A 22,999-nucleotide genomic window follows, 5' to 3' on the forward strand; every position below is an offset into this window, starting at 1 on the left:
AATCTTTAAATTAGAAGAACAGGGGGAGCTGTGGTGAAAACTTAAAAGCTATTCAGAGCCAGGGCTGAAATCATGTATTTGGATATATTAAAGAATAACAGTTGCCTAGCTGGTTTGGGTCAATGGATAGAGTGTCAGCCTGCAGACTGAAGGGTCCTGGGTTCAACTCCAGTCAAGGGCACATGCCCAGGTTGTTGGCTCCATCCCCAATAGGGGACGTGCAGTAGGCAGCCCATCAATGATTCTCTCTCATCATTGATGTTTCTATCTCTCTCTCCCTCTCCATTCCTCTCTGAAATCAATTTAAAAAAAAAAAAAAGAATAACAGTTAAAGAAAAGCTCATCAACTCTTAAATTAATGAAATATCTGAACTGTAAGAACAGTTTAAAGACATGCACCTTTAATAATGCTACTCACAATAACTCAAGTAAAGACATAAAAGGGCCCTGACTGGTGTCGCTCAGTTGGTTGAGCATCATCCCATGCACTGAAATCAGGTCGCCAGTTCAATTCCCGGTCAGGGCACATACGCAGGTTGCATGTTGGCACATACAGGAGGCAACCAATCATTGTTTCTCACATCAATGTTTCTCTCTCTCTCCCTCCCTCTCTCTCTAAAATCAATAAAAACATATTTTTTAAAAAGAAATAAAAGGTAGCACAGTAGAGACGCTACTTTCCTAAATCAAGGTGAATGAATTATAAAAAGTACTAGAGGCCCGGTGCACAAAATTCATGCACGGGGGTGTGTGTCCCTCAGCCCAACCTGCACCCTCTCCAATCTGGGACCCCTTAAGGGATGTCTGACTGCCCATTTAGACATCACTCTCACAATTCAGGACTGCTGGCTCCCAACTGTTCGCCTGCCTGCCTTCCTGATTGCCCCTAACCGCTTCTGCCTGCCAGCCTGATCACTCCCTAACCACTCCCCTGCCATCCTGATTGATGCCTAACTGCTCCCCTGCCAGCCTGATTGCCCCTAACTGCCCTCTCCTGCAGGCCTGGTCACCCCTAACTGCCCTCCCCTCAGGCCTGGTCCCCCCTGCAACTGCCCTCCCCTGCAGGCCTGGGTCCCCCCCAACTGCCCTTCCCTGCAGGCCCGGTCACCCCCAACTTCCCTCCTCTGCTGGCCTGGTCACCCCTAACTGCCCTCCCCTGCAGGCTTGATTGCCCCCAACTGCCCTCCCTTGCAGGCCTGGTCCCTCCCAACTGCCCTCCCCTGCTGGCCATCTTGTAGCAGCCATCTTGTGTCCACATTGGGGCAGCCATCTTTGACCACATGGGGGCAGCCATCTTGTGTTTTGGAGTGATGGTCAATTTGCATATTACTCTTTTATTAGATAGGATATTATTGCCCTAACCGGTTTGGCTCAGTGGATAGAGCATCGGCCTGCGGACTGAAGGGTCCCAGGTTCGATTCCAGTCAAGGGCATGTACGTTGGTTGCAGGCACATCCCCAGTAGGGGGTGTGCAGGAGGAAGCTGATCGATGTTTCTCTCTATCCCTCTCCCTTCCTCTCTGTAAAAAAATCAATAAAATATATATATTTTTAAAAAGAGTATATTATTAATTTATAGGTGAATTGGGCTATTTAAAAAGATGACTTATTTATTTGCTCAAAAGACTTTTTTGATAGATGTTTTGAGTCTGTGCCAGCCTCACTGGGCACAACATACTAAGTTTACTACCTAATACATTGTGTCCTTGTCGCCTCATATCTCCTTTGATAAAGACAGTGATCCTAGATGGCCTAGAAAAAGAGAAAAGGATTTTATCTTTCTCCTGAGTAACTGAAAACTCTTATGAGATTAATGGAATCACTTAAGAGAAATTCATGAGTTCCTGTTCATGACTTTAGAATGAGCTGATAGTTGGATTCTAATTTGTGCTAAACTCTTTAGGTACCCAGAACAGAATGAGAGAGTTAATGCTGGATTTGAAATGGAAATTACTTGATTAATAGAAGATCACCTGAATAAGACTGAGCTTGCCCCAACCTGCAGCAAAATGTTTTGGCTTCCTGCCCCAGCTGACATTACCAAGTATCCCAAAATTGATGCTATACTTCATTTTTCTTAATTTAAATCAATTAGAACTAACTTGATGAAGGTTATCTTGCATTAAAAAATAAGTCTGTGCTGCAGCACTTAATTTTTTTCTCACCATTTTGGAGCATTTCCCAGGTGGATGGGGGTGTGTGGAGAAGAGAGAAGGCAGGGAGATGATAAGTGTTGTTTTTTATGATGAAATGTCTCCATCTAGTGGAATTTTAGAGCAGTAAGCATTGTCACCCTGTTAAAGATAGTGTCAAACATTTCCTTAAACACATGCAATGTTTAAAGAAAAAAGTAAACTCCCACGTGTTCTTACATGATTTCTTTACAACTCCATGTATTTCTTTTGGAGGACGAAGAAAAGAAACCAATACAAACTCTAAATATGTTGACATTTTTAAAATCATGTTTGAACCTGAAAGGCAGAGGGATGAGGTAGAGAAGCAGCACAAGGTAGATTGCACACAATTGATGATGATCTAGCTCTTTAGTTGGGTAATGGACTCAAAGGTGTTCATATATAAACCTATTCTTTGTACGTATAAATTATTTTATAATAAAAATCTGGACATGAACTAAATTTAAGATTATTAAAGGACTTCCTAGGTATGAGAACAATTATTTCCTTCTTTTGACTAATTTTTTTTCTGTTTAAATTTGTTTAAGACGATGAGAAAGGAAAAAGACTGAAAAACTAATTCTAACATACGTTTTTAAAAAACTTTGCCAGCGCCCTGTTTTCCTGTGGGCTGTTCTGCATTAGTTGTGCCACCAAACACTTCCCACAACTGCACACATGTCGGCTGCCACCATTTGTCTGTGGCCTTGCTCAATCGCATATGGAGTTGTTGCTCATTGGTCACTTTACTCAAGATTCCATCTTTAAAGAATGGGTCTCTTGAGTAAGGCTCCTGTGTAATGTGGGGGCTGGTTATTCTCTCTCCTTAAATCAGTCTGGGGAAGATCCTGACCAGGGCCAAAAGCCAACACACTTTCTTCCCTGGCCGAGGGCTTTGGCACAGAGTCCAGCCAAGAAGTGATCTCAAGAAAGGCCTGAGGTTTCTCTTGATCACTCCAAGGACCAAACAAGGAAGAAGAGAAGGCGCTGGGCCTCTGGGGACAGGGTGGGTACTTCAGCTCCCGTCTCAAGGGCAGCAGTCCCTCCCTGCCCCTCACACTCCTGACTCCAGGCGGGTGGAGGGATCTGGGCAGTCCGTGCCAGAGCTACAGCCCCATACAGCCCCACACACATCTGCTAACCCCTGTGGACAGGGAGGAGCTCACAAGCCATCCCCACTCTCTGTTGCACACAGCTTGTGAGTCAAGCACATGAACTACCCGTTCAGTTCTCTCACCGGTTTTAAGCTGCGAGTGGCGTTATAAGCCCCCTTCCATGTCCTTCAGCCCACAGCTCGGAGAGCTCCACAGACTGAGACCAGGCTATTGCATCCGTACAAAGTGGTGTGACTATGAATCTCACAGGTGTTGGTCCTCCCCCTGCATTTGTACACTCACAGATACACCCACCTCCCTCTTCCCCACCAGACTCGTCATTGCTATAAGTAGACATTGAAATGACCTCAGCTTGAACCTGTCTGAGCAAGGCATACTCTATTGTATCTTTATTATTCTACCCATTTTCCTCAGCAATCCAGACAAGTATTCAGAATATGCTTCCATCCCTTCTGGGCCTGCTAGCAGGCTTGCTCTCGCAGATGATCTGCAGCTTTAATGCATTTCTTTTTCTTTTTCTGATGAGTCTTTTAATGGCTGGCAAATTACACTAAAGCCAACAGCTTGCGTCTCTCCAGCAACCAAAGATCCCGGTTGCCTGGGGTGGGGGACGAAACAGAGACTGTTGGAGACAGTCAGTGTGTGCTTTACTTTTCTCCAGCTTTATTGAGACTCCAGAAGCCCAGTGCACGAATTTGTGCACAGTGGGGTCCCTCGCCCTGGCCAGCGATCGAGGCCTATGGGGGTGCCAGCCGGCCCGGGGGAGGGACCCCGGGAGATTGGCTGGCTGGCCCTCCCAATCTGGGCCATCGGGAAGGTCAGCCAGCCAGCAGGAGGGACTGCGGGAGGTTGGCCTAGCAGCCCCACCCCACCCCATCAGAGCCTGTGGGGAGGCACCACGGGAGGTTGGCTAGCCGGTAAGGGGGGGCCACGGGAAGTTGACTGGCCAGCCCCCTGATCAGGGCTGATTGGGGGGCTGGCTTGCCAGGGAGAGGGGGAGGGACCACAGGAGGTTGGCTGGCCAGGGGGAGGGGCCACAGGGGGGTGGCTGGCCAGGGGGAGGGGCCATGGAAGGTTGGCTGTGGGAGCGCAATGACCACCAGGGGGCAGCTCCTGCACTGAGTGTCTGCCCCTGGTGGTCAGTGTGCCTCATAGCGACTGGTCGACTGGTTGTTCCAGTCATTTGGTCATAACGGTCACTTAGGCTTTTCTATATATAGATAATTGGCATAATCCTATCTAATAAGATGGCTGCACCCACAGCTGAAGCCAAGTTCCCTTAAGGAGCCTTAACGAGCAATCAGCAGGGACCTGAGGCTACACCCTCCCCGGCCCCTGTGGGGCTTGACAGGGGACCTCAGGCCTCGCCCCCTGCCCTGGCGCCAGGCTAGGGGACCTGAGGCCACACCCCCCGCCCATCGGGGCGTGACAGGGGACCTCAAGGTGCACTTCCCGTCCTGGTGCTGGGCTAGGGGACCTCAGGCTGCTCCCCCCGCCCAGCGCCAGGCCGGGGGACCTCAGGCAGTGCCCCCCACCAAGTGGGGCTTGACAGGGGACTTCAGGCCACTCCCTCAACCCCGGCACCAGGCCGGGGGACCTCAGGCTTCACCCCCCCCCCCCAGCATTGGGCCAGGGGACCTGAGGCTGCACCCCCCCCCACCTGGCGGAGCTTTATGGGGGACCTCAGGCCATGCCCCCCACCCAGCAGGGCTTGACAGGGGATCTCAGGCTGTGTCCCCCACCTGGCGGGGCTTGACGGGGGACCTCAAGGCACGTCCCTCACCCCATCTGGGGGACCTCAGGCCACGCCCCCGTCCTGGCGCCAGGCCAGGGGACCTGAGGCTACGCACCCTGCCCAGCAGGGCTTGACAAAGGTGGGACTGGCCGGGTCTGGATCTAGCCCAATGGGGGCACGCGGCTGAGTCTGGGTCTCACGCGATTTTGAGGCGCATGTGGGTGGGCGGGGTCTTAACTCTGGGTCCCCCTTTTAATGTGCACGAATTTTGTGCACGGGGCCGCTAGTAGTCTATAAGTTTAATGTGTACAGTGTGATGGATTGATGCGTATATATTGTGAAATGTTTACCATAACAAGTTATTTAACACCTGTTCCACCTCACATAATTAACATTTTGATGTTGTTACAGTGTTTTTTTTTAAATAACCTGGGCTGAGTTTCCTTTCCTCTGTCCAAGTTGGGGACACTTACCAAGCAAATTGCACCCCCCCACTCAGAGAGCCCTCTCCTGACCCAGGTCCTATATTCTTAACTCACAAATAAGACAAGAACCCTGGCCAGTGTAGCTCAGTTGGTTGAGCATCATCCCATGCACTGAAAGGTCACCAGTTCGAGTTCTGGTCAGGGCACATGCCCATGTTGGGGACTTGATCCCCAGTAGGGTGTGCAGGAAGCAGCCAATCAATGTTTTGCTCTCACATCTCTCTCTCCTCCTCTTCCTCCTCCTCCTCTTCTTCCTCCTCCTTTTTTCCTGCTTCCCTTTCTCCCTTCCCCTCTCTCTAAAATCAATTTTTAAAGAATAACAAATAAGGCAAGAGATAAGAGACAGTGCTGGATTTAACTCACAGGGGATCCTTTGACCCTCACAGAGGGCTGTGTTGGAATAGGAGAAATCAGGTGGTAGAATGACTAGGAGATAGTCATACACTCTTACAGCATTGAGTCTGTAACTGCAAAACGTTGAAATGGTCACTGTATTCACTTCTTTTTCTCTTTTTTCTCTGCAGGGAAGGAGATTGGTGGGAAGCCCGCTCCTTGACAACTGGAGAGACGGGTTACATTCCCAGCAATTACGTGGCTCCAGTTGACTCTATCCAGGCCGAAGAGTACGTTTTATTTTGTCCTTTCACTTAACTACTTGCTTTTAAAAGTTAGTTGGCATAATAAAATGCCATTAACGTTGTGCAGGAGGGAGAAGAAATTCACTGGAGTGATTAAGGGTGAGATATGGTAATGCCATGTTTCCCAGGCCTAGGCCATTGTATTTTGCCCTATCTATGGAATACCATGCTATTATTAACTTACTGTTTTTCTTTAAGCCTGCTCACTTTTTAAGACATTTATTTTGAAAGGAAACATTGTGTCAGTAACTTAAATGAAAACTCAATATTACTTGCCATAAATAGAGAATAACCATAAAAATGTGATGAAATTCTAGCTAGAGCATATATTACTGCCAACCCAAGGTTCTAAGCCTACAGTTTACTGGAAAAAGAAAAGGAGAGGGAGATAGAGTGGGAGGGAGGGAGAGAGGGAAGGAGGGAGGGATGGAGGGAGGGAGGGAGGGAAAGAGGGAGGGAAGAAATAATTCTTACCAAATTGAGATTTTTGCTCCTCGATCTAATCAGAAATATTAAAGGAGCACTAAGAAGACAGGCCTTCCATGCTGCAGGTCGAACTGTCTCACATGGGGTCTGTCCCACAACTCGAGAAATCCTGTGGTGATGCATTTCAAATCATCCTTTCCTTTGCTTTGGGATCTCTGTTTTTTCTTTGATAGTTAAGAGTGACTAGCAGTGGGTTGGCCCAATGATCTCACTGCTAATAGTTTTGGAAGGTGGCCCATAGTCTGGGGGCATTGCAGAAGGAATAAGCACTGTTCCTCTCTGGACCTGAGGAGATTCGCAGGCCCTTGCAGCCTAGAGGACTGTCTGTGGCTTGTGGACGACCCTGATTTCTGAACTGAGGGAAAAGGAGTTGGGCTGTGGTCTCCCGAAAGCAAGAACCTGGTCCCCTCCCTGACACCCTGGGGACCTGCCTCTCCTACTCAGTGGAAGCCGTCTTGCCTTAGGAGAAAAGTCAGCCACAGAACCCAACCTTTGGCCCTGATATTTAATTTTTGCCCTGGATTTAAGTTTCAGGGAGCATTAGACTCCACACCTCAGCCAAATCCCCAACTGGATCACACTCTTGTCTTTAATTCCTTTGTATTCCCTCTACGGAGACTGGTTTTGTTTCCCACTCTCAAATACTCAGGGGCTCTGAGCTCCTTTTTTCTCCTAGTGAGTGTGTTTCATCATCAGTGAATAAAGGAATTTGTATTGAATTTTTATTTTAGAGCAGATTGGCAGACATCTTTGAGTTCTTTCAGCATAAAAGGTACCACCAAGTGTAGCTTTTTTTTTTTTTTTAATTTAACTGGGAACCTACCCACTATATATTTAAGTTGTATTTATAATGGTCCATTTTTAAATATTTTGTTTTTAAAGATTAAAATAGCATTTTTTAAATGCCTGTGGTTTTGCATATGCAATTAATTATCATTATACTATTGTCTCAGTGCAATCCATTGTTCTAACAGCTCTCTTTTCACCACTGTTCGTGTTTGCACTGCATTTTAATTGATACAGACCCACCGAGTCATTTCTCACAAATAATTGGTGTAATTCTCTTTATACCATCTAGTGCTAGGTTAGGATTGTTGCACCGTCTGGTGCCTTTAAAAGTCACTGAGGAGCTTGCGTGCAGCGTGTCTTTTCTTATCTTCAGGGAAGCTCTTTCATTCACAGAAGAATTTGACAGTGAACATACAATAGCTATTTTCAAGTGTAATGAATTGAAATTTCATTTCTGAAAGCTGGATCTTTTCACAGCTACATATTCTAAAAATGGTTCCTTTACGCAGATTCCAATGGGGTGCTCCCGAATTCTCGCTTGGGTTCTTGGAGTCCCTGCTGCTTGTTCAGCACTGAGCAGGCTGAAACGTTAACTGAGTGCCAGGCCATGGGTAGGGCTGGAGAGTGTAGGGGGGGATAAAAGACAAATGGCAAAGGTTGCGAGGTGACTTCACACGATGCATCCTAAAGTGGCACAGGAGCGTCATCACAAAGAGAATATGAGGCCGTGTGTGACACGGAGTCGTCTTCAAGGACACGCTCATTGACTGCACAGTCACCTGCCCTGCAGCTGTGCCAGAGCACCGTGCGGCACGTCCCAATACAGATGCTTGGCAAACGCCTCTTACTGATTGGCTTCCTCACACGGCTGGACAGGAAGACAATGCAGACAGCAACCCAGGGCAGGCCTCGTTTTTCAGAGTTCCGATAGGGAGGCAGACACTGAAAATGTTGTCTTTGTTCTTTATCCATTCCGACCGCCTTTTTTAAAATGCCTGATGAATGACCTTCATGTACACTAAGACTATGTTTTTGTTATTTCCTAGGGACTGTAATTATGCTCAGAAATCCATGGTCTTGTAGATGTGTGTGGGAAGGATTTCCTGGGGTTGCATTTTAAACAAGGTCTTGGATTTCTCGTTTTGTGCAGGCAGGTGGCAGTTTTAACACAAATCAGTTCTTGTCATCTCTAGAGGGAAGGAAAATAACCCATAATTCAAATGTGATTTTTTTTTTAAGAGTGAAAGAGATGAATTAAGGGTGGAATCAAGAATACATTGAAAGGGAACTAAATGAGGCTAGGAAAAAATAGATAGGGAAAGGCTAAGGATGAAATCGGAGGTTAGGAGGATGGGGGGGTGGACAAAAGAGCTTGCATGATTCCATTTTTTTTAAGTGATTCTTATAAAATGTTTCCTTTTCTTGATCTCATTTATAGGTGGTACTTTGGAAAACTTGGCCGAAAAGATGCTGAGCGACAGCTTTTGTCCTTTGGAAACCCACGAGGTACCTTTCTTATCCGTGAGAGTGAAACCACCAAAGGTAAGATAATAAGCCCAAGAAGTTCACTTGTCATTCAGATCTGTGGATCAGTCAGAGGGGATGAAAGGCTTATCTCTAAGGGACAGGGTTTGTAAATGGCACAGACCCTCCCTGCCTTCTGAGGGAGGGAGTCCTATTTTCAGCTTCTCCTCCAGGCTCTCGAACTACAGACAGACAGCTCCAAAACGACTACAGAGGCTCAGAGCCACGACCCCCTCTTGTAACAGGGGCTGGGCAGCTTCCCTCCTCCAGGCGCACAAGATCACAGAATGTTCACAAATCCTTTAGAATTACGAATTTCTGAAACTCTTAGTTCCTCAGGCGCCAAACATACAGGTTGTTTTTACATTTCCTTTGTGATTTTTTTCGTAACCGAGGATTGCTCTTCCTCCAACTGTTGGCCTTTCCATTATTTAACGTCTCATTAGAGTCCACAAGAGGAGCCCTGCCAAGGAAAAGAGCAGAGGCCTCTAGCTTCGTCTGCAGACACAGGTTATGCTCCTGGGAAAAGTACTGTGAAGCAGGAATGGGCGCTCACTCCTAGGGAAGCAGTCCCTTCCTTTCCCTGGAACACACCATCCCTCCTCTGGTGCTCCAGGGCAGAAGAGCAGGCGCAGCCTGGAATGTCTGCTCCTCTCCATCTTGCTGGGGCAAGGGGACAGGATGGGGGAGGAAGGAGTGTAGGGGAAAATTCAAATAGCCTTCATTCTCAAGGGTAAATCATTTTATTGCTAATATCTTCTGACATTTTCAGAAAAGAGGTGTTTTTTCCTATGTTACAGAGTGGAAGTGTGTGGGGGGAGGGGAGCAGAGGGTGGGGGAGAGTCTCCGCTTGATAATTATTCATCAGAATAGTCAAGTAAATGAGACCTAAATAACAAATGAGTACTGACAGTGATTGGAGCTGCTAATACTTTGTATTTTTACCAGGTGCCTATTCACTTTCCATCCGTGATTGGGATGATATGAAAGGAGACCATGTCAAACATTATAAAATTCGCAAACTTGACAATGGTGGATACTACATTACCACCCGGGCCCAGTTTGAAACACTTCAGCAGCTTGTACAGCATTACTCAGGTAACCTTAATTCTAACCAACCACTAAACATTTGGATACTGGAGGGACTGGGTGGGCACAGAGCAGGAAAGGGGAAGGGCAAGGGGAACAAGTACAGCAAATACATGCAAAGTCACTGGTCAAATACAGCTGAGCCTTGATCAACAAGGTTTGAACTGCACAGGTTCACTTCTATGGGAATTTTTTCAGTAAATACGTACAGTACTGTAAATGCATTTTCTCTTATGATTTTCTTAATAATGTTTTCTTTTCTCTAGCTGACTTTATTATAAGATTACAGTACATAATTCATGTAACATAAAATAAGCACTAGTCAACCGTTTATATGTTCAGTAAGGCTTCTAGTCAACAGTAGACTATTAGTAGTCGAGCTTTTGGCGAGTCAAAAGTTATATGTGCATTTTCAACAGCATGTTGTTCAAGGGTCAATGGTAGTTTTCTTTGCTAGCCCCTCACGGTGGCTAAATAGGTTCTTTTGATGTTTTTCTACCATAATTATAAGTTCCATCAAAAGATTCTATAACATTCTAGTTTCCCAAGTGGAAAGCCATAGGTTAAACCTTAGAAGTTGTTATCTGTCCTATTCCCCTACAGAAAAGAGCTCAGAGGCTATGAGGGGGTGAAGGAGCAATCTCGGGGGGAATTTACATGGGCCTCCTTCGGGGGGGTGTGTCTCTACCATCACCTTACACTCAGCTATTGCAGGAATGACTGCTCGTACATTTTCTCACGACTAGATGAGTTTTCTGACCCATTTATCATGCTCTCCTTCCCCACCAATACTTCTGTTTCCTAACTAGATTTAGACTTATGTGGCCCACAGGTCAGTTACAGCTGCTGTGTTAAACTTTTAAACAGTGATCAATCTCCATCCTAACACCCAGGTGTCACCAGTAGTCTGCTGTTCCTAGAAATGTACACTTAGATGTTTAGGTGTGTGATTTGTGCATTTTATTAAAGAGCGTGGTCTCATGTGCCAGTGTTAAAATGATGGCTTTCTTTCCTAGATGAGCAAGTATATTCCACTATATAAAACATGCACACAGGTGGATATACTGTAGATATACATGTGCAGATATAGATCTATGTCCCAGTAAACCCAGCAGTTTTTTGTGTAGCCTATATATAATTTTAAATTCTTCAGGACAATGCCAGTACCCCAAAAGAGTACATGCCTTGATTTCAACTATTGCTGTGTGTACATTCATTAAAAAGTTCTTCAGGACAATGCCAGTACCCCAAAAGAGTACATGCCTTGATTTCAACTATTGCTGTGTGTACATTCATTAAAAAGTATATGTGCATGTGTGTGATTTTTTTAGCAACCAACAAAAAACAGTCTTTTGAAGATGGCAATAAGTAATACCTATCTATTGATCCTAGGCACTAATGAACAAGTGAAAAAATTAGCAACACGGTGTATTTGTGGATTATGGCATTGGGGAACTTTGATTTATGTAAATTCTAATGAAATATTTGGAGAGATGGAGCAGAATATCTCCCTGAGCTTAAATGATGTACTCAGAATGCCTGCACGTTGTAAGGATTTTTCAAATGCCAAAATATATTGCATTACAACCAAACATCATCAGGATCCCCAGAGTTTGAATCATTTGAAAATATTGTGTCGGAAAAGGCACCTTAATAACATCATAAAGCTGGAAGGAGAGAAGGGATGGGAAGAGCAACAGACATTTTTTTTAATCTCAAAAAAAAACTCGTCTCAAGTTAGATTTGTTTATATATTGACTTTTTCTCTTCCCTCATTTCTCTCACACAATAAAGTGACTTTGAAATATGGATACATAAATAATTTCCTACCTAAACATCTCGGAACCTAATTCTATCCAAAAGAAAGGAATAAAAAAATTCACTGGTTCCTGGAGAAAAGGCAGCAGTACTACATTTGATTTCCCCGGATCTGAGGGACCTGCAGTGGGGGGCTGGGGCTCTGTCCACCTCACAGCCAGGCTCTGCGTAGCTTCTGCCACTGCCCTCATTCCTGTCTTTGGTCCCTTTTCTCACCTGATTGATGTTGAACTTGGCATTTAGGCAATTTCCCCTTACCGCTGCTGGATTCTAGAAGGCATAATCTTTAAAGAGAGAGAGGAAAAAACTTCCAGATCACCTCACAGTGATAACTACTTCTTTCCTTTCTCTTTTTCATGGGAAATAGAGCTCTTCACATCCTTAAATTTCTATAGATTTTAGTTTTTGTTCTTTCTGCTTTCAAACCAGTCTCCTAAATTATACACTGGAGATGGTTATAAACATTTTTAATAGGAAATATCAAGGAAGCAGGATGGAGTCAGTTAAAATGCCAGAGAAATCATTAGAGAAATGTGGCCAGTTTTGCCCCTGCCAGGTATCATCTTCATTCTTACTAGACTATAAGTCTGATGTTGTGTAGAAGGATCCTGTTCTGAAGTTACCATTTTCAATATAGTCCCAAACCCTTAATTTTTGGGGGGAGGACAATCATGTTGACAATCTATAGTCCAGCGTACCCTTGGAAATCAGTGGAGGTGCTTGCAGGGCTGCAGTAGACATGTCATTAGCACACTGGGCTGAAAATGTTTTTCTTACTTAGCGAGTATAGAAACCAAAACAGTCTGTATCTGTTTGTATGAATAGACCATATTATACCTGGAGATATGGAGTAGTGCAAACTTCAGATGTCCTCTATTCTACCTTCAGTAAACATGTTTCAATGTGTGGTGTCTAATCTTCCAAGACGTGTGCAGTTCTCTGCCAGCGTGGTACTGTTCGGAGTAATGCTGTGTGCTGCTGGGTGTGTGCACCTGCAAGTGTTGTTGTTTCACGTGTTCTGCTTTTCTCTCCCTCTCTCGCTGCTGCCCCCGCTCCGTCAGAGAGAGCTGCAGGTCTCTGCTGCCGCCTAGTAGTTCCCTGTCACAAAGGGATGCCAAGGCTTACCGATCTGTCTGTCAAAACCAAAGATGTCTGGGAAATCCCTCGAGAATCCCTGCAGTTGATCAAGAGACTGGGAAATGGGCAGTTTGGGGAAGTATGGATGGGTATGCTAAGCCTCAGTTACTTTATTACTGGCATCCTCGTTTGGGAAGTCAAAGATGGAAGGTGAAAGTAAAGACCATGAGCAGAGGAAAGTTTGAATTACTAATAGTGGGGAATAATGATTTTGACTTTGGAATTCTGGAATTTCTAGAAAAACTATGTAAGTGGTCAAGATTGGCAAATGGCTCAAATTATACTATTATATGTGTTTCGATTCATAAACCAGTAAATGGCACAAGGAATGATCCAACCTGCACCATATGCATTGCTCTGCATTTCCAACTGCAGATGTCTGTCCAATGAGCTCAGTATCGCCCTCAAGGGCAAGTCACCTTCCATCTTCCCTAGTGCATGCATGATTATGGATTATAAGGACTGTGTTTTCTTTATTAATCCTCTTTCCTGTAGAGAAAGCTGATGGGTTGTGTTTTAACTTAACTGTGATTGCATCGAGTTGTACCCCACAAACTTCTGGATTGGCTAAAGATGCGTGGGAAGTTGCACGTGATTCGTTGTGTCTGGAGAAGAAGCTGGGTCAGGGGTGTTTCGCAGAAGTGTGGCTTGGTAAGGCAGAGGGCACGTTTTGTTTTGGCTGCATCTCAAAGCCAATTAAAAGGACGGTTTTGAACAAAACACATTAACAGCCGTTGGGACCAAGACACTTAACCTGGATAGCTGGTACAGGCCACCCAGATTTTCAGAACATGGCAGTACCTTCCTGTTCTCTTCTATCCTACTTCACGTGGTTAATTAAGGCATGCACAGTACAGGAAACCAATACAATAGGACTCTGGGGTTTCTTCTGCCTAAGACCTGGGAAGGTAAGATACTATAGATGGGCTACTGTAGGGGGAGACCCTGGGCTTTTTTGCTCAATGATCCTGGGTTTTTTGCTCAATCTTTACTAGCTGATTAACCATGGGCAAAGGGCTTGTTTAACCTCTTTGAGCCTCAGTTTCCTCATCTGTAAAACTGGAATGATAGCTACTTCATAGAACTAGGAGGATTACAAGGGATAATATGTTTAGAGTTCCTTGCACATAGTAGGTGCTCAGTAGATACAGGTAGTTCTCTTAATTTGGTTGTCATCTCATTGATAAGGCCTTCGGCACTGGGCCTTCCCCATATAACTCCCTCTGAGGCAGTTGCAGCTTTGCTTAGACAATCCATGGACTTAGGCCCCACCCATAAAAGTTCTGTCAGTAAGGCAGTATTAGTATTTATGGAGTCATCCTTCTTCCTTTCTTAGATTCAATGAAAAAATAATTGTTGTTATGTGTGGCTGTAGGTATTTAGGTGTGGTCTACACTAAAAGATTTAACATGGTTAAAGCACTTGGAACAGTCTGGCAATGAGGAAGTACTGCATAGGTCCAGAGGTAGAGATAGAAATAGAGAGAGATAAAAATAGAGAGACAGGTAGATACTCAGACAGACACACATATGCGTATGTATAAGCTATTTTAATAAGTATTACCACCGTTTTTCAGAGTCCACATTTTGATGTCCATCTCTCACTGGACTTTAGCTCAAGTATTGTAAAATACATTTATATGACCTTCTCCTCCATCTGCCCAATTTATAATTAAAATTATGGGTTCTAATAATTTTTATCTAATCATTAATACAATCAGGAATAATTGAACACTATACAAAATTTATTTACAAACGTTTTAATTATAAACTTTGAATAATTACACATATTATTAAGATTTTGCTTCCCACTGAACATAAAACATCATTTTTTGGTAGTTCAGGATCAGGATGGAATGCCACTGTAAGTAACTGGGTTGTTATTAGACAAAAAGATTTCTATTTAAAATGTTGGGGTACTAACACTCAAATAGCAAAGACCACTTACAAGCTGTCCAAGTTCCCATTTATGTTTAGTGGTCAAATATTTTGTAAGATTTAATGAATATTCCTTTAAGCTACTTATTCTTTCATGATTCATATTTTTATAGGTTGCATTTTATTAGTATATGAACCATGTTTTTAAAAGGGTAACAAAAGTTGCTTCAATTTACAGAATGTTTTAATTCTAAATTCAATTATATTAAATATAAAGTTTAATCTTAATTTAATCTAGCATTTTCCAAATAGAAAGTAATATAATCTAATGTAGAAGATTCCCCCCCACCCCTTATAAATAGTTTTAATTCAAAGTCATAGGACTAATAATGGAATACCCATACAACCTATTTTTTAAAAAATTTGGGAGCTGAAAGAAACTCAAAAGATAATCCAGTTTCATTTCAGTATTTTGCAGATGAGGTAACTGATGATCATAAACCAGGCATGCCTCTGGACCGACTAGATATTTTTAACATGTAAAGTTTAAATATTTCTGTTCCCTCTTAGCTGTTGTCTAATTTTTCCATTCTAGCTGATAGAAGTTATTGCTCTGTTGTGGCTGACCATCAGTAAGCCTGAGGAATTTTCCTTACCTGGTTGAAGTATGGGCAAGAAGTCTATGAGCTTGCCTCTGCTTATCAGCATAATTGCATTCTACTTATAGATCACCTGTTCAAGGACTCAGTCAAGTAGCTCATGCATGGCAGACAAGTGAAAGTCTGGTGGTAATTTCCAGACATCCTCAGCGTGTTGCCATCTTTTTAAAATAGTATACCCCATAAAACGGAACTTAATCTCATTTCTTCCATGCTCACTGTACTGCCTAATGGGTGGATATTGGATGGCCAGGCTTGTTCTAACCCCTGAGTTTTTATTCTTGTAAAGAAGTGTCCAGAGCTTTTGGCATACATTTGTAATCATATGTCTGAACCAGAAAAGAAATGTGGTATATATCAAAATAAGAAAATAGTTCAATTATAAACCATAAAATAGCCAGAAGTAAATACATTTTTTCTATTGAAAATCCTTGACCGAGTCCTTACATTTTATTGTCTTTGTTTGACAAAAACTATATTAAATTTTTAACTTAAAATCTAACATTATATAAATAGCTATTAATTTAAAAACTTTTTTTCCATCAAAAGAGGACCTTTTGTTTGACTTAATATTGTGGGATGTCTGCAGGTACCTGGAATGGAAACACGAAAGTAGCCATAAAGACTCTTAAGCCAGGCACAATGTCCCCTGAATCGTTCCTGGAGGAAGCGCAGATCATGAAGAAGCTGAAGCACGACAAGCTGGTCCAGCTGTACGCCGTGGTGTCGGAGGAGCCCATCTACATTGTCACCGAGTACATGCATAAAGGTGGGCGGGCCTCCCGGCTTCACCGCACAGGGCCTGCAGGGCTTGTTCCGGGAGAGGGCGGAGTTGCCTGCTTGCTTCTCTCCCTGGTTTCTGCATGAGTCAAGCATGCCCATCAGGAAGTGCACATTGTGTGCTCATCGGTGAGAACGTTTTAAAACAGGCCGTGACCTCCAGTTTGCCCCCCAGGTCCTTGTGACGCCTGTACCTTTTGCATGCTGCACATGCAGAGTTCTGGCTCCTCTCCCTAATGAACGCGTCCATTTCTAATGCCCGTGATACAGAGGGCTGTGACAGTTTGCTGTTATTTTGAATGCCATCGCTTGTATTAAGTTTCCTTTGTGCAGGGCTGAGCAATTAATATCAGACACTGGTCTTTGGGCTAAGTTGAGTCTCCATTTTTTTTAACTTTTCTTTTTTCCAGCTCTCTTCTTAAAATCAGATGAAGAAAGACATGCTTTTAAAGAACACATTTTATTCTCATTCTCTCTGTGTGTGGCTCTGTCTCTGCCTTCTAATCAAAGCAGTATTTGGGGGGATAAAGCCAAAGATCGCTTTGTTTTGGAAAAATAGATGAACCAAACACGAAATGTCCTTAAAAGGCCATGCATTGTACATCAGAGGATACCAGTGTAATTTTTCCTTTCCATGTTCTCTTAAAATATATTAGGAATTTTTTTTCCTGGCAGATTGTCCTTTGTATCCAGGGTTATTTGGTAAATAACTTTGGGATTAAAGCATGAAAAAAATCACCTTGACCATGATGAGCCTCCAGCCTTTGCACATGACTGTCCCAGCCGTGGCGTTAGTTCTGAGCTACTCGGACTGCGTTATCACAGCGGCACTGAAGCTCAGCTATCTACATACAGGGCTCATTGAGGCCTGGCTGGCCATGATCTAATGGGGAGCTATTTGCCCCACCCTATATTCCTTAGATATTCTTTTCTTTCAGGTATTTTTTTCTTGATTTAAAATCTGTAAATAAGCTAGGCCAGTGGTTCTCAAACTTGACTATGTGTCAGAATCACCTAGAGGGCTTCTTAAAATACAGGTTTCTGGTCCTAACCTCTAGAGTTCTGATTCAGTAGATCTGGGGTGGAGCCTGAGAGTTGCATTTCTGACACGTTCCCTGAGGGATGCTATTCCTGCTGGTCCCAGGACCCCATTTCAGGAACCACTGGATGGTCTTTCCCCACATCACTCCTTTGTGCGGGGTTGACTGGGGAATGCGACTGAAGTGGCCCATCTCTTCACATGTTCTTCTTTATGACAAAAAGGGAATCGAGTCCCATTTCTTGTAGTGTCATCAAGTTTTTGTTGTCCTTGGAAATGGCGTCACCAAGGTTTATTTTTAAAAGGTAAAACTACTGCCTTCCACTCATAGTTTTTTCTGTGTTTTTGGTATGAACCTTTCTTTTGCACGAATGGCATTATTCAGTTCAGTTACCTCATTACTTCTAGTAAGAAAGCCAAATACAGCCCTTTGTTGGACATTTTTATCTTTCAAAGTAAATTGAAATGGTTTCATGTTTTCTTCATAGGAAGTTTGCTTGACTTCTTAAAAGATGGAGAAGGAAGAGCTCTGAAGTTACCAAATCTGGTGGACATGGCAGCACAGGTAGGCCCCATGGTACCTTGATTCCCGCCCTTGATATAATGATGTATAAATACATCAAGCCAAGGTGTAACGTGTTCCATGCTCTCAACTTCCACAGGTTGCTGCAGGAATGGCTTACATCGAACGCATGAATTACATCCACAGAGATCTGCGGTCAGCAAACATCCTAGTGGGGAATGGACTAATATGCAAGATCGCCGACTTTGGATTGGCCAGATTGATCGAGGACAATGAGTACACAGCCAGACAAGGTAGGCACTTGGATGACGATGGCTCGTGACCACATCGTTGAAAACAGTCACTTCCTGCACAGCCCTTCCTCCCTCCTTCCCTTTCCTTTTTTGAGAAAATGTTTGAAATGTCATTCTTCAGATAGGGTTTTTTTTTTCTTTTTTTATCTGTCAGGAATTTGGCAACTCAGCTGGTGGGAGGCTGTAGTAGGTTTCAGCAGATGGATGAGATGTTCCTTTTTGATGAGTGAGTGTTCACAGGTTTGGTCCTCCTGGTTTGTGCCACGCTCACAGTGTCCAGGCCTGGGACACTTTGCTTTTGAAGGAGGGTTGTGGAAGGCCAATAGATCAGTCAGGCAGTAGCTCGTCATTCCACCAGAGTCTCAGCAAAAAGCGGAAGGCACGCTCGTTGGGTAATTTAGCAAAGGAGTTGTTTACAAAGGCATGGGCAGGGTTTCAGAAAGCCAGCAGAGCATGGTGCCTTCCACTGTATATCCCAAGGCTTGTATCAGCAGTGGACCTGAGGCCTGAAGGCGAAGGAGTATGGGGGCAGCGGGCACCCGAACTACGGACGCAGCTGTGCTGAAAAGCCACCTTTCATTAGAGAGAGGCGGCAGGGTGGGTCTGGAGGATTCATACCCAGGCTTACTCTTCAGCCTCCTCCAGACCTCCTGCCAAACCCAACAAGAAGCTAGGGGTCAAAGGCGCCCATTGATGAGTTCAGATGGGTCCAGAGCAAGAACAGTAAAAAGGGGATTTAGAGGGAAAATAGAAGACAACGTGTAGTCACTTGAAAATAACTTCCCTTAATTACCTCCTCCTACCCACCCGCTCCAAAGATTTGTAGAATTGGCCTCTAGAAAAAATATATCCCAACCAGCAGCCACTCTGGTGGGCAGCTTGTCAGGTGCTTTTAGAGCACCGGGGAGGAAATGCCCATGGATATTTTCTGTCCTCAGACACCTTCACGTAGCGGTCAACTGGTAAACATGCAGAGTTAAAAGGGCTGTTGGCAATTACATGTAAGCTCCTCGTGTGGAGTATAATGCTGTGTCTGAAGGAAGAGGTAACCTTCATTGTTGTTTTAACCAAAGCTGGTTATTCTGAGCAAGGCTGAGTGGTGACTGGAATATATTACAGGGCGGTGCTTTCTGCTGGATTTCATAAAGGCCACCTCCGGAATTCTTATTCTTCTTTATTTTTCAATTCTTCCATTTCATGCCAATTCTTTCCTGCTTTTATCATTCTCGGCAGTCTCCAGTGATGAGGAAAAATGTTAAACTCAAATCCTGGCTCGTACAGACACTGTCCAAATGCAAAATTATGTGTCGGTCAGACAGCTTGGCTATTTGAATTTCCCCAACATGTGGCAGTTCTTGTCCTGGCGCCAAATGCCCACACAGCAAGCATGCACACACATTACACACACACACACCAGTGCGGGGCCAGATGGCATGCGGATCTCTAATCAAAGGCACACGGACAGCTTTGGTTGGCACTGGCAGTCCAGAGAAAATGTGGACGTGATTTTGAGTCAAGGTGAGCTGAGAGGATCTGAAGTACCACTGGGTCTGAAACCTGGCCCTAAATGAAAGCTTTTACCCAAAGGCAAACCTGTCAGATCTCAGCTCACGGACCTGGAAGGAGAGGAGAGAGCAGAGCAGAGCAGGCGAAGGTTGTGAGGCATGAATATCTGATTTAGGAAGTGGTGAGAGAGAGTAAGTCTTATTATTTGGTCCTGTAAGCATCCTTCATGTTGCTGGAGGGATTGGTCCAGGATTTGTTTCTCCCCTTCTCCTAGACTTTGGACTTTATGGAATTTGTGATCCTGAACCATCCATAAACGAAAGGGTTACCGGGCCAGAAGCCCGAGGATGCTGGCAGGAGTGCTGTTAACAGGGCCTGGCTATTTAGCTCCTGGAGTGAGACCCCTCTGGTGGTGGCCTGGGTGATGAGTGCCCATGGGGAAGGCGTGTGAGGAGCCCTCACTGGTTACTCTCATACATGCGACTGCTATGGAACAGGCTCAGTGGCCAACCCAGCCTTCAAGTCCCGTCTTCTTCAGTCAGCTGTCCTGATTGCTTTCTGTGGCCCCTCACCTCCAGCATCACCTTTCAAAGGATTGGCCTCAAACCGTTTGAGTACTATGTTTTCCTCACTTAATTTCCAAAAAGAGTATTCACCCTTCCTTCTTAAAATTCTTTATTTTCCATCACCATTTATTCCCTCTATGCCCTCTCCCACCTCCACCCATCCCCCTCCACCCCAACAATCACCACACTGTTGTCCATGTCCATGAGTTATCTCTCTCTTGTTTTTCTCAATTTCTTCAACCCCCACCTTCACCCCTGCCACCAGAGCTGTCTACCAGCTTTCTATCTATGAGTCTGTCTCTATTTTGCTTGGTAGTCCAGTTTGTTCATTAAATTTTTGTTCATTAAATTCCACATATGAGTGAAATCATATAGTACTTGTTTTTCTCTGGCTTCTTTTGCTTAGCATAATGTTCTCCAGATCTATCCATGCTGTTGCAAAGGATAAAAATTTCTTCCTTTTTATAGCAGAGTAGTATTCCATTATGTAAATGTGCCACAACTTTTTTTATCCACTCGTCTACTGATGGACACTTGGGCTGCCTCCAAATCGTGGCTATTGTAAATAATGCTGCAATGAACATCAGGGTGCATATATTCTTTCTAATTAGTGTTTCAGGTTTCGTCAAGTAAATTCCCAGAAGTGGATCACTGAGTCTTCCCTTTCACAAATATCTTTAGATCCATGCCAAGGACTGGAAAGAGATAAGTAAGAAGTAAATGAACTGGAAAACTGAACTGGGGTGGGGGGACCACAAAGTCTGTGAGGCCCCAGGATTTGCAAGGAGAATAAAAGAAATGCTGCCCTACAACAGAGGGAGAGGAAGGAGCAGGGCATTTATGGAATATACTTACAAGTGCCAGGCCTGAGCGGGAGAATGTGAGCAGTGGGCAGGAAAAATAGCAACAGGCTCAGAGGGGTTAAGTTACTCACATAAAGTCCCACAGCTAGTGAAAGGGCAGAGGCAGGATTTGAATCTATGTATGGCTGGCCCTACTGCCTCTGCCCTCTTAAGCTATATTGACTGCCTCTGATCCAGACCGTGATTAAAAGAACAGAAAATTAAAAATTGAGATTAGTCATAAGTCCCTTTATCCCTTTATTTTATGTAAAAGTTTGGTGGTGGTGGTGGTGGTGGTGGTGGTGGTATATGTGTGTGTGTGTGTGTGTGTGTGTGTGTGTGTGTGTTGGAAAGACTTCCCTTTTCCGGCTTTGGGACAACTCAGCTGCTTATAGAGTTCCTCCCAGGGGTCTGCCTGCCCTGGCCTCTTTGCAAGGCAGGAGGCCTGGTGTGTGTCTGTGGTGTGCTCTGCAGATGGCATGCGTGCTGCGTGCTGAAGTGTTTGCTGGGAGGAAGCCGTGTCTCCGCACAGCTGGCCCGTGTGCCTGGTAATATTTGCTGGTTGGGTTTTATGATCCCACAGGCCACAGCCAGGCAGCATCGTGACTATGAGACTGTGGGCAGTGTTGAAGCATGTGCTGAACACAGGTGTTTGGGACTGTGAGTGACAGTTGTTTTCAGCACAGTTGTGACCTTCCCATTGAAGGGCACACTGAAATGCTGTCCTCCCCCTGGGTGGATGTGATGGCATTTCCCAGGGCACAAGCAGCACTGGAACGTGGACCTGTGTCAAACAGCCCTTCCTGCGTTTTTCCCTCCCACCACCCCACCCCACTGCACTGCCCAGAAGCCCCACCCCGTGTGAGGAGGAAGGTCAAGACTAGGCCAGAATCTGTGAGGATGATGCTCTAGACAGGACGTGGTGCTGCTCGTCCTGTTACCTGTACTTTCCTCAGCTACAGCAGATACATCTCTGTAGATCTCTTCAGTCGTAGACTCTGTGCTGAATTCTGACCACTCAGGGCCTCTGGGTAATGCCAGCACTCGTTATTTGAGGGCCTTGTGTGTAAAGGGGACTTTGCTGGGAGCTGCTGACATTAGGAAGCCTAGGACTGCACAGGGGCAGGGAGCAGGCATGGGGTAACACAGGGGAGCATCGCTGAAGTAGAACCAGGTGTGAAAGCAGCTCTGTCATCTGGGGTCTCGGACAAGCTAGTTAACCTTGCCACATCTCAGTTTGCTTAGTTGTGGGAATGTATTTTACCTGCTTTATGTTTTAATTTTTGCAAATATTAAGTAAAACAATAAATGTAAAGTATTTAGCATAGTATCCAGTGCATAGCGGATGATAGATAAAAAATACTCTTGTTATGTTCCACATAGGACTAAGCTTTTGGATAATAAACAAATGCAAGAATGGATTGTAGGCACAATGGAAAGGCAGAAACACTCTTCAGGAAAGGGAGAGAGGAATCAAACATAATTTCCAAATAGTCTAGTGCAAGTAATCATGAGAATGGAGTTGCCCATAACAGAAATGAGTGGTCTTATTTTCAGAGAAAGAGGGTGAGTTTGGGATTTATTGAGCTTGAGGTGGTTGTGGTACTACATCCAAGTGTGGTGTTGGAGCCCAGAGAGGTCAGTCAGGGTGCCCGCTGCCACCAGTCCTCACCTTCCAGCCCTCCCACATCACTATGCCTCAGCTGACCATGGCCTCTTACCCCTGTGCTACCTACACCCTCCCTGGGGTGTTCCCAGCCACCTCCCCACCCCAGCACTGCACCTTCATCCCAGCCTCATTCCACAGCTGACCCCAACCATGCCCGTGCCAGGGCGCCGCAGAGACCTGCCATCCGCCCATTGGTCCTCACACTTGCAACCACACCTGTCTCCTGTAACCACCAGCATGGGCAGCTGTCACCCAG

General features: G+C 44.8%; 1 protein-coding gene across 9 annotated transcripts in view; it reads left to right on the plus strand.

Moving 5' to 3' along the window:
- Positions 1-22,999, plus strand: part of FYN (FYN proto-oncogene, Src family tyrosine kinase) — a 210,837-nt gene that overhangs the window by 159,725 nt on the left and 28,113 nt on the right. For 8 of the 9 annotated variants that reach the window (XM_080665740.1, XM_080665743.1, XM_080665741.1 and 5 more), the window contains 7 exons: positions 6,033-6,131; positions 8,860-8,963; positions 9,894-10,043; positions 12,914-13,078; positions 16,115-16,294; positions 17,833-17,909; positions 18,007-18,160. In XM_080665740.1, the coding sequence (XP_080521866.1) occupies positions 6,033-6,131; positions 8,860-8,963; positions 9,894-10,043; positions 12,914-13,078; positions 16,115-16,294; positions 17,833-17,909; positions 18,007-18,160 (929 nt within the window). Of the gene's footprint in view, positions 1-6,032; positions 6,132-8,859; positions 8,964-9,893; positions 10,044-12,913; positions 13,079-13,484; positions 13,641-16,114; positions 16,295-17,832; positions 17,910-18,006; positions 18,161-22,999 lie in introns of all 9 variants that reach the window. The other variant, XM_080665748.1, reaches the window with a different exon arrangement.

The sequence above is a fragment of the Plecotus auritus genome (genome assembly GCF_963455305.1).
Source record: "Plecotus auritus genome assembly, chromosome: 4".
In the NCBI taxonomy this organism is placed as follows: Eukaryota; Metazoa; Chordata; class Mammalia; order Chiroptera; family Vespertilionidae; genus Plecotus; species Plecotus auritus.